General features: G+C 58.8%; 1 protein-coding gene across 2 annotated transcripts; it reads left to right on the top strand.

Moving 5' to 3' along the window:
* The first annotated feature begins 2022 nt into the window (after positions 1-2022).
* Positions 2023-9949, top strand: RNF122 (ring finger protein 122). 2 transcript variants are annotated; one of them, XM_068156186.1, is made up of 6 exons: positions 2023-2126; positions 5302-5458; positions 6771-6816; positions 7497-7538; positions 8201-8280; positions 9626-9949. In XM_068156186.1, the coding sequence occupies exons 1-6, from the start codon at positions 2102-2104 to the stop codon at positions 9738-9740; spliced, it is 465 nt and encodes a 154-aa protein (XP_068012287.1). In that variant the 5' UTR covers positions 2023-2101; the 3' UTR covers positions 9741-9949. The 2 variants fall into 2 exon arrangements, with proteins under 2 accessions (XP_068012287.1, XP_068012286.1); XM_068156185.1 differs by having other exon boundaries at positions 8198-8280.
* Positions 9950-11097: the final 1148 nt, after the last annotated feature.

Raw genomic sequence — 11097 nt, 5'->3', positions numbered from 1 at the left:
AACACCACCCAACCAACTAACCCATGCAACCAAGCACCCTGTCAAGTCTCCTCCTGAACACCTCCAGTGATGGTGACTCCACCACCTCCCCAGGCAGCCCATTCCAATGGGCAATCACTCTCTCTGTGTAAAACTTCCTCCTAACCTCCAGCCTAAACCTCCCCTGGCGCAGCCTGAGACTGTGTTCTCTTGTTCTGGTACTGGCTGGCTGGGAGAAGAGACCAACCTCTGCCTGTCTACAACCTCCCTTCAGGTAGTTGTAGAGAGCAAGAAGGTCACCCCTGAGTCTCCTCCCTCCAGACTAAGCAACCCCAGCTCCCTCAGCCTCTCCTCATAGGGCTTCTAACCCCAGGCTGTGTGATTCAGGCTGAGGCCCATCGCAGGAGCTGATGGGAAAGCATCACCCTGGGTGCTGTGGGTTGAGGTGGGCCTGAGTCCTTCGGGATTTTCGCTCCAGGGGCTGAATCTGCCGGCCCCCGCTGGCGGCCACTGCTTATGTTGGGCTTCACAACTCTTTTCCAGCCGTGGGGACAGAAAGGCTGGCTCCTGGTGGAGAGCAGAGCCGCGCCGGCAGCCGCCAGGGTCCCCATCCAGCACGAGGTGGCGATGTTGGTCTCCCAAAGGCAGGCAGGTGCCAAGCTGCCGCCCAGGCTTGCAGCAGGGAGGACCTTGTCCTCCGGGGACAGCAAGAATCGCCTTCACCTCTTGCAGAAGGGATGGGAGAGCTGAGCCCCCGGAGAGTGACCACTGCCAGGGGCAAGTGTCTGCGATGGCACCAGCCGCGCGGGCTCTGGGTGGCCCCAGGGGGTGCTGGGCTGCCCCTGCATGCTGCCAGCACTCATTGTCCGCAGGCTCTTATTATAGCTCCATTCTTCCTCTGCTTCCTGAGAGCACAGGGAGCAGCGCTGCCGGCTCCGGGATGTGCTGGGGACACGGAAACACGGAGCTGGAAGAGCCTGAGGACCACGCAGGGTGGGCTGCCTGGCCTGGGGGGGGAGGTGGTGCTCTGACACCCCCTTCGCTGCCGACTGGTGGCCCCAAGCCATCCTGCTCCAGGAAACATCTGCCCAAGTGCAGCAGGGAGAGCAAACTCCAGTTTGCAGGAGCTGTGGTGTCCTCTACGTGTGTTGCAGGGCTCCTGGGGTAGGGACTCTGCTCTTACAGGCTCCTGAGCTGCCTCAGGGTGCCCAGGGCATGGCACCATCCCAGAAAGGCACTGGGTAGAACAGATCAGCTGCTGGCAGCAAGGCCAAGGTTACCCCGAGGCAGGGCTGCAGACACTGAGGAGGAGCTGGTGTTGGGCAACCCTCAGGGGCTGGGCACATTCTGCTGGGTGGTGCTGGGACTGGTGGACATGCCAGGAGCTTCAGCGAGGGTGTTTCACTGCAAGGAGGACATTGAGGCCCTGGAGTGGCTCCAGAGAAGGACAAACAAAGCTGGTGAAGGGTCTGGAGAACAGGCTGGTGAGGAGCAGCTGAGGGAGCTGGGATCATTCAGCCTGGAGAAAAGGAGGCTGAGAGGAGACATTCTGGCACTCTACAACTCCCTGTGAGAGGAGGTTGGAGCCAGGTGGGGGTTGGCCTCTTCTCCTACGGAGCAAGTGATAGGACAAGAGGAAATGGCCTCAGTTTGCCCCAGGGGAGGTTGAGGTTGGACATCAGAAGAAACTTCTTCCCTGAAAAGGTTCTAAGAGCCTGGCACAGGCTGCTCCCCGTCCCTGGAGGCGTTTCAGAGCTGCAGAGCTGTGGTGTTGAGAGCCAGGGTTTAGCCCCAGCCTTGGCAGGCAGAGAATGGTTGGACTGGATGAGCTTCGAGGACTTTTCCACCCAAACCCATTGTGTGATCTACGATCCTCCAACTCCGTGGCTCCACCGCCCCGGGACCTCCCCGTTCCCTGCCATCCCACCGCCCCCGCTGCAGCCCCAGGGCTCCGCTGCGGGGGCGGCCGCGGGGGGGCGGCTCCGGGGCGGGGTTTGAGGGCAGGGACCGCTCCCGGCCGCCCAGCCCAGCCCAGCCCAGCCCAGTACAACCCGGCTCAGCCCAGCCCTGCTCCCGGCCATGGCCCGGCGGAGCCTCCCCGGCCCCGCGGAGCCGCTGCCGGATGCCCCCCTTCCAGTGGTGCAACGGTGAGAGCAGGGACCGGGGCTGGGGGCTGTGGAAGGGTCGGGTTTGGGGGAGGGAAGATGGGGTGCTGCTCCCCCACCTCCTTCCCTCCCTGGGAGAGGTGGCGGGGCGGCAGTCTGGGGGGGATCAGGCATTCCCCAGCCCCTCCGCTTCGCCTCCCGAACGCTCCCGGCTCCCTCCCTGCCCTTCGCTCGGCTCCTGACTTCCAGCCCCGGCTCCGGTCGGTCCCCCGGGAGCCCTAGCCCTGCCGCCCCGGGTCTAGGAGGAGCCGGGGGAGCGGTTTTACACCCAGGGTCCTGCTCGGCTGGCGAGAATAAAGCCCGTTCCTAAGTGGATTGGCCACGCTTTCGCTTCGCCTGCTGGCTGCAGAGGAAAAAGCTTCTTTCATGTTCCCGCAGAAGTGGAATAAACTTATTTTTAAGAGCCCCTAGACGAGCCCCTGGCTCCTGCGCCGGCTGCAAGGAGCTCGCAGGAACGTGGAACTGAGCTAGCCCATGTGAGAGGGGCTTGGTTTAACCCAGCAGTGGTTGCTTTTTGTGCCTTAAGCAGCTGAGAAGCCGCGCTGGGAATTCTCCCATCGAAGCCCTGCCTCAGCAACAAAGGCTAGGTCCTTGTAGTTTGTGAGAGGCTTCCAGCCTTTGAAGCAGCAGCTTCTTCTCCCCTAAAAGGTGCCCTGTGTGTGCTCTTGTGCAGCCTGAGGGGGGAGAAGCCACAGGTCCTGCAGGCAGCCAGCCCTGGACGTGTGGGCAATGCCCAGGTTCCCCCTAAACAGGGCACAAGCAGAAAGTGCAAACTTGGCCTTGGTGGAGAAACAGCCTAAATAAGAGAGGCTTTGCTTTGGGAGGCTTTTGCTGGCTTGCCCAGGCAGGGGCTTTGGGAAGCAGGGAGGACAGAGCCCCCCCTTGTTTCAGAGGCCAAGAAGTGGGGTGGGGTGAGGAGGCCTGCCCTGGGCAGCTAACGTTGTGCATTTTGGCCTCAAGCCCTCAGCTGGCAAAGATTTCAACCAGCAGGGTCCAGCAAAGTCTCTTATCTGTGCTAAGGACCTGTGCAGAGCTGTGGCCACCGGTGTCAGGCAGGACAGCAATGCCACTGGCAGCCCAAGTGGGCAGGCAGTGGGTGCAGTGCTGCTGGGGCACTGCAGCTCCTCTCTTTTGCACCCCAGGCTTTCCCCTTCTGCTGCTCAGGGGCTTTGCAGTCACTGGGCATGAGCCAGGGAACTTTGGAGGCAGAACTGCTCAGCCTTGGGGCAGCTTTAGCAGGGAGCCTGCTCCAGCATCACAGCAGCAATTCTATGGGAGCTGCATTCAGCTCTCTGAGGCAGAGCCCACAGCTTTTGTGTGGGAGGAGGAGAGAATGGTTTTATTTAATGTCCTGCTGAGTTCTCCATTTGTTTTATTGAACAAGAATTGGGGTGAGAGAGAAGCTCTGCTCAGCAAAAAACCTCCCATGCCTGCAGAGTCTGGGGTGCTGGAGCAGGTCCAGAGGAAGGCAATGAAGCTGGAGAAGGGTGTGGAGAACTTTTGAGGAGCAGCTGAGGGAGCTGGGGGTGTTCAACCTGGAGGAGGCTGAGGGGAGACATTCTGGCTCCCTACAGCTTTCTGAAAGGAGGTTGCAGCCAGGTGGGGGTTGGTCTCCCAAGGTACAAGTGACAGAATGAGAGGAAATGGCCTCAAGTTGCATCAGAGGAGGTTTAGGTTAGACATCAGACAAAAACATCTTCACTGAAAGGGTTCTCAAAGCCTGGCTCAGGCTGCCCGGGGAGGGGCTTGAATCCCCATCCCTGGAGGTGTTTCAGAGCCACAGAGATGTGGTGCTGAGGGCCATGGTTTAGCCCAACCTTAGCAGAGTTAGAGAAGGGTTGGACTGGATGAGCTTAAAGGGCTTTTCTAGCTGAAATGATCCTGTCCTGCAAACTGTTCTGTCCAGAGGGCTAAACCACCCACAGGAGGGTCTGCTTTTGGAGAGGTGTTGGGGCCCACACCCTTTGCTCCTCATTGCATCAAGAAAGAAACCACCCAGAGCAAGCCTGGGATCTCGCTGCTGGCGCAGAGGCTTCTGCCTCCTGCTCTCTTTCTGCCTTTGCCCTCCATGGTGGAGAGCACATTTCATCCCCGTGAGAAACAGGCAGCAGCTTCTCAGAGGCAGTAATTGCCCCCAGATGTGTTCCTGGAGGAGGTTTCTGATGGGGCTGTGCAGCACAGGGCAGAGGGAGCGGAAGGGGTGGGGGGAGATGCTCCGCAGAGCACAGATGGGGCTCGGGGGCTGCTCTCCTTTTAAGTCTCATCTGAGTGAGATCTGCTGAGAAATCAAAGCTCCAGCTCTTGTGGGGCCAGCATGACCCTCAGACATTCAAAGCAGCGCTTCAGTAGTGCCAGAGCCTGGCCTTGCAGCCTCCTCCAGCAGAGGCAGCTGCAGTGGATCTGTTTCTGTGCCTTTGCCCCTCAGTTAGCTGGGGACCCTCCTGCGGCGGCTCTGTGAGACCTCCACATTTCACTCCCATGCTGGCAGGCTGGCAGCAGGAGGTGGTGGCCCAGGCAGCAGGAGGTGGTGGCCCAGGCAGCAGCCCGTGGCTGGTGTGTGCTGGCCCCCAGATTCTTGCTCAGAAAGCGGATGTGGTGAGTGCAGTGCTGAACGTGCTCCTGGGGACAGCACCAAGGACAAACCAACCACTTGCTCTTTCTGGCTGCTGTGGAGCAACGTCAGACACCAACTGTTCCTGTTTCTCAAGCTGGTCTTTTGCTCTGTCCTTCCCTAAATCCCCTTCCAGCCTCTGTGGATTTCTCTGGAGAGGAAAGCATGGGGCTCCTTTTCTCCCAGCTCCCCTTCCAGCCTCCCTGGATTTCTCTGGAGGGGAAAGCATGGGGCCTCCTGTTTTTCCCTCTCCCCCTCCCAGCCGCCTGGATTGTGCCTGGGGTGCGTTTGTGCTGCTGGAGGAAGGTGTCCTGATGGCAGGGGTGATGCAGCAGTGTCTGCTGCCTGTGCTGCACTGAGCTGGTGCCCCTCCAGGGGACAGTTCACAGGCCACCAGGTGATGTCTTGGTGTGTTGATTTCTGCCCACTTGGCAAACTCCAAAAGGGATGGAGTCAGCCCAGGCTCCCCCTGCTCTCACAGCACCTCTTCTCCACCTCTTTTTCCCTCTTCCCATCTTAAACACTGACTTTTCCCTCCCCACTTAGGGTGCTCCTGCAGTCTGGGGCTGACCTATGCCAGTAAACCCTGCACAATGCCTCCCATCACGTTCCAGGACCTGCCACTCAACATCTACATGGTCATCTTTGGCACTGGCATCTTTGTCTTCGTGCTCAGCCTCATCTTCTGCTGCTACTTCATCAGGTGAGCTGGGAGTGGGGCATGCAGCAGTGGGTTGGCATCCCTGGGGCACCAGGCACTTCCCAGTGCCCCATTATAGAACCATGGAATTCTTTGGGTTGCAAAAGCTCTCTAAGGTCATCCAGTCCAACCAGCCACCCAACACCACCCTGGCCCCCAGTGCCATGGCCACAGGTTTCTTGAACACCTCCAGGGCTGGGGACTCCACCACCTCCCTGGGCAGGCTGTGCCAATCCCTGACCACTCTGGCAGCAAAGAAATTTTTCCTCATGTCCAACCCAAACCTCTGCTGGCACAATTTCAGGCTATTTCCTTCTATCACCTGAGACTAGGGAGAGGAGACCAACCTCCACCTGGCTCCAAACTCTTTTCAGCCTCAACCCCCCCAGCCCCCTCAGCTGCTCCTCACCAGCTGTGTTCTCCAGACCCTTCCCAGCTTCGTTGTCCTTCTCTGAACCCACTCCAGCTCCTCAATGTCCTTCTTGGAGTAAGGGACCCCAAACTGAACCCCAGTATTCAAGGTGTGGCCTCACCAGTGTCCAGTCCTGGGGTACAATCCCTGTCCTACTCCTGCTGGCCACACCATTCCTTGTCTGAGCTGCTTGCTGTGAGGATCTGCTCCAAGGAGGGGGTCTGCTGCCTGCCATGCTTGGGCCAGGCATGGTCATGGTCCCTGCAGTCCCCTGAGCTGGAGCAGGGCAGGAAACACAGGAAGGGGCTCTTGTTTTGCAGGGGAGCAGACAGAGGGATGCATTGTGTCGGGCAGGGAAGGAGCAGAGCTGCACGCAGAGGATGTGTCTGTGCATTGCACTCCCTGTTCAGGGAGGGCTATTTTTAACCCAAAGCCGAGGCAGCAGCTGCTCTTTCTGCAGGGCCTGGGTGGCTCCAGTCCCTCCCGTGTCCCATGTGCCCCTCAGCCACTTTTGGCCACTGGGAGCACACCTCAGCGCCTGGGCTGGAGCAGCAGCTCTGCGGCGAGCAGTCCAGGCCCTTTCTCCTCACAGCTGGGTGGTTTTTCCCAGCACCCTCTCCCCAGCCAAGGTCAGAGCAGGGGCTGGGAGCTGCTGGCTGGAAGTGGAGCACTTCCTGCGCCGCCAACGACTTCCTAAGGCAAACAATCCGGGGGGCAGCCGGCTCCCACCGCCCCCCTCTGCCGATCCCTGCCGGGCCCAGGCACTGCCAGGCTGCTCAGGCACAGCTCAGAGCTGCTTCTCCCCAGATCCTCTGGGCAGCAGTGTGTGCTGCTCACTTTGGTGCCTCCTGAATGTTGTGTGGCTGCCCTGGAACTCACAGAGCCTTTTTCTCCCCTCGGCAGCAAACTGCGGCACCAGGCTCAGAGCGAGCGCTTCGGCTACAAGGAGGTAAAGTCCATGGTGGCCTCCTGCACGGGCCCAGGGGGCTCTGGGGATGAGCAGGGGTGGCTGCAGGTGGGCACGGTGGGGACTGATGCTGCTTGTCCCAGCTGGGCACATTCAGAAGCAGTTGGATGGGAGGTGGTGCTGGCCGCACCCAGGTGCAGCTGGACCCTGCCTGGCTCCATTCGAGCTCCTCTGGGGCTCCTGATGGGAATCCTTGAATGCCTTGGGTTGGAAGGGAGCTCTGGAGGTCATCTAGTCCCAAGTCAGCAGGTACATCCCCAACTAGATCAGGATGCTCAGAGGCCCTTCAAGCCTGACCTTGAATGTCTCCAGGGGTGGGGTCTCCACCGCCTCCCTGGGCAGCCTGGGCCAGTGTCTCACCACCCTCATGGTGAAGAACAACTTCCTAATGTTCAATCTAAATCTCCCCTGCTCCAGTCTCAAACCATTGTCCCCAGCCCCTGTCAAAAGTCCCTCCCCAGCTCTCCTGTACCCCTTCAGGCTGCTCTAAGGTCTCCCTGGGACCTTCTCCTCTCCAGACTGAGCAGCCCCAACTCTCTCAGCCTGTCCCCACAGGGGAGGTTCTCCAGCACTCTGATCATCTTCCTGGCCTCCTCTGGGCCATGTCCTTCTTGAGGGCCCAGAGCTGGACATGGTAATCCTCTGCCTCCTTTCCTCCTCAGGTGGTTTTGAAGGGTGATGCCCGGAGGCTGAACGTGCATGGGGTGAGTGGTGCCACCGCTGGGCTGGGCTGGAGTGGGGGCTAACTGGGCCAGTGCCCTGGGGCACAGCTCCTCTGCTCTGTGAGGTTGAAGGCCGCTTGAAGGCAGAGCGAGGCTGGGATGGGGACATGCCAGCAGTGAATGGCTGGGGAATGATGGTGCTGGGGGAGGGAACCCTTCCCTGGGGGCAGCTTGGGAGCTGGGCTGAGCTGCCAGCTGGCAATACCCAGGAAGGGGCAGCACAGCAGTAGGATTTCACAGAATCAACCAGGTTGGAAAAGACCTCAGAGATCACCAAATCCAACCTATTACCTATCCCCTAACACCTCCTGACAACTAAACCATGGCTCCAAGTGCCACATCCAGGCCTTTTGTGAACACCTCCAGGGATGGGGACTCCACCACCTCCCTGGGCAGCACATCCCAATGGCCAGTTCCTCCTTCTGGGAAGAACTTTCTCCTCACCTCCAGCCTAAACTTCCCCTGGCACAGCTTGAGACTGTGTCCTCTCTTTTTGTCACTGGCTGCCTGGGAGAAGAACCCAACCCCCTCTGTCTACAACCTCCTTTCAACCTCCTCCATGCCTGGTGGGAGCAGGGCCACTCCTGGGCGTTGGGTAGTGACCATGAGCCAAACCTCACCTCCCTTCTCCCTCCCCACAGCAGACCTGTGCTGTCTGCCTGGAAGACTTCAGGCTGAAGGAGGAGCTGGGGGTGCTGCCATGCCAGCATGGCTTCCACAGAAAGTGAGTACAGCCCCAGCCTGGGCTAGCTGTAGTGGGTTGGAATTCCTCCCCCCGCCCCAGCATTCCCTTTGCCAGCCCAGATGGAAGCAAATGAAAGCTCCCATGGGATGCCATGGATGTGTACAGAGCAGACAGGATTGACAATATTTACAGGTGTTAACAAACAGCACAAGAGCCCTGCCCTGAGCAAAGACCAGGGGAACCATAGAGCCACAGAGCTGGCAGGGCTGGAAGGGAGCTCAAGGAGCAGCCAGTTCCAGCCCCCTGCCATGGGCAGGGACACCTCACACCACAGCAGGTTGCTCACAGCCACATCCAGCCTGGCTGCAAACACCTCCAGGCAGGAGGCTTCCACCACCTCCCTGGGCAACCTGTGCCAGGCTCTCACCACCCTCCTGGCGAACAACTTCTTCCTGACAGCCAATCTCAATCTCCCCACTTCTAGTTTTGCTCCATTCCCCCCCCCCAAGTCCTATCCCTGACAGCCTAAAAAGTCCCTCCCCAGCTTTCCTGTAGCCCCCTGCAGATCCTGCAATGCCACAATTAGGTCTCCTGGGAGCCTTCTCCTCTCCAGCCTGCACAACTCCAACTCCCTCAGGCTGTCCTCACAGCAGAGCAGCTCCAGCCCTCTGCTCCTCCTTGTGGCCCTTCTCTGGACACCTTCCAGCCCCTCCAGAGCCTTCCTGGCACAGAGGCTCCAGAACTGGCCCCAGAGCTCCAGCTGTGGTCTCAGCAGAGTGGAGCAGAGGGGCAGAATCCCCTCCCTGGCCCTGCTGGCCACACTCCTCCTGCTGCAGCCCAGGCTCTGCTTGGCTCTCTGGGCTGCAAGTGCTCACTGCTGGCTCCTGCTGAGCTTCTCCTCCTCCAGCACCCCCAAGGCCTTTTCTCCAGGGCTGCTCTCAAGGCAGTCCCTGCCCAGTCTGTATTGGTGCTTGGGATTGCCCCAGCCCAAAGAGCTTCTAGCAGCTGCTAGCTTCTCCCTCTCTGCCTTCCCCTACCCTCCCTGTACAGAAAGGAAAAGAGACAGAAGCAGAGAAAGTTAATACTGAACAAATGCAGCCAAGGTCAAGCAGAAGCCAGTTAGGATCTCTCCAGAGCGAAGAAGCAAAAGGAGAGGAGAATTGTTTTGGTGCCACCAACCTTCTGGTAGCTCTCTCTCCAGGGGGGACTGTTTAGGCTCATCTTTGTTTCCCTTTCCACACCCAACAGTGATTTGCCATTTTGCTACTCTTCTGCTCAAGCTCTGCGAAAAGCCTTAAAGCCTAGCAGTGCCCCAGCGGCAGGGCAGGGATTGGGTTGTTTTGCCCCTCTGGATGGCTCCATCTCCCCCGGTTCTGCCCCGCAGGTGCCTGCTGAAGTGGCTGGAGGTGCGCTGCGTTTGCCCCATGTGCAACAAGCCCATGGCAGGGCTGGCACAGCCCCGCGCCGCCATCGGCACCCTCCTGGACGAGCTGGTGTGACCATCGCCACGCAGACCCTACCGAGCCGGGGGGGGCCATGGCGGGACCGTGGCTGCCCACCACCACCATCACCTCCTCCTCCTCCCCCACTGCCCGGCCAGCCCCCACCCCGCTGGGGCCACCCCGTCTGGGATCTCTGAGTTGGGACTTTTGTAACTCTCAGGTGGTTGCTTTGTTATTTTTTAAGGCGGTTTGGGGTTGTTGGGGTTTTTTTTGGGGGTGGTGGGGGGTGGTTGTTGACATCACCCCGGTTGGTGCTCCTACAAGGTGTTGGGGGGGGGGGGGGGGGGCTGGGCAGGGATTGTGTGGAGCTGAGCCCCCACGGTGCTGGGGACACCTTTTGCTGCACAGAAGACTTTTGTACCTGATCCCCTGCGTGCCCTCAGGCTGCCCCCCGATGGGGGGAGGAGGGGGGGCGGCAGTGTACAGTTTTGTGTGGAAAAAACAATGATTAAACGGACAATTCTGAGCTGTCCTGAGCTTGAGCACGCCGGGGGGCTCGAGGGGGGTTTGGGGTGGGAGCTGAAGAAACCTCCTGGGCTGCAGCAAGCTGGGGGGACCCTGAGACACCCACACAACCCCAGGGCACCATTGACTGCGGCTCTGCTGTGGCAGCAGTGGTAGAAGGTACTGAAAGTGCCTGAGTTAGCCTCAAACTGGAGCCTTTCAGTGCTTGGTCAGGGAGAAGGTACCAAAAGTGCCTGAATTAGCCTCAAACTGGAGCCTTTCGGTGTTTGGTCAGGGAGAAGGTACCAAAAATGCCTGAATTAGCCTCAAACTGGAGCCTTTCAGTGCTAAGTCCAGAAGAAGGTACCAAAAATTACTGAATTAGCCTCAAACTGGAGCCTTTCAGTGCTTGGTTGGGGAGAAGGAACCAAAAGTGCCTGAATTAGCCTCAAACTGAAGCCTTTCAGTGCTAGGTTAGGGAGAAGGTACCAAAAGTGCCTGAATTAGCCTCAAACTGAAGCCTTTCAGTGCTTGGTTGGGGAGAAGGAACCAAAAGTGCCTGAATTAGCCTCAAACTGAAGCCTTTCAATGCTAGGTTAGGGAGAAGGTACCAAAAGTGCCTGAATTAGCCTCAAACTGAAGCCTTTCAGTGCTTGGTTAGGGAGAAGGTACCAAAAGTGCCTGAATTAGCCTCAAACTGAAGCCTTTCAGTGCTAGGTTAGGGAGAAGGTACCAAAAGTGCCTGAATTAGCCTCAAACTGAAGCCTTTCAGTGCTAGGTTAGGGAGAAGGTACCAAAAGTGCCTGAATTAGCCTCAAACTGAAGCCTTTCAGTGCTAGGTTAGGGAGAAGGTACCAAAAGTGCCTCAATTAGCCTCAAACTGAAGCCTTTCAGTGCTAGGTTAGGGAGA

The sequence above is a fragment of the Melanerpes formicivorus genome, unplaced genomic scaffold (genome assembly GCF_026170545.1).
Source record: "Melanerpes formicivorus ecotype bairdi unplaced genomic scaffold, bMelFor1.0.p_v2 SCAF_34, whole genome shotgun sequence".
Lineage (NCBI taxonomy): Eukaryota > Metazoa > Chordata > Aves > Piciformes > Picidae > Melanerpes > Melanerpes formicivorus.
This window is presented reverse-complemented; position numbering and strand designations above follow the sequence as displayed.

What these genes read in the sequence shown, in the direction of transcription:
- RNF122 (XM_068156185.1), top strand. Translation starts at nt 2,102, where the DNA reads ATGCCCCCCTTCCAGTGGTGCAACG. An exon ending in CCCCTTCCAGTGGTGCAACG is followed by an intron (nt 2,127 to 5,301) that starts GTGAGAGCAGGG and finishes CTCCCCACTTAG; the next exon opens with GGTGCTCCTGCAGTCTGGGG. An exon ending in CAGCATGGCTTCCACAGAAA is followed by an intron (nt 8,281 to 9,625) that starts GTGAGTACAGCC and finishes TCTGCCCCGCAG; the next exon opens with GTGCCTGCTGAAGTGGCTGG.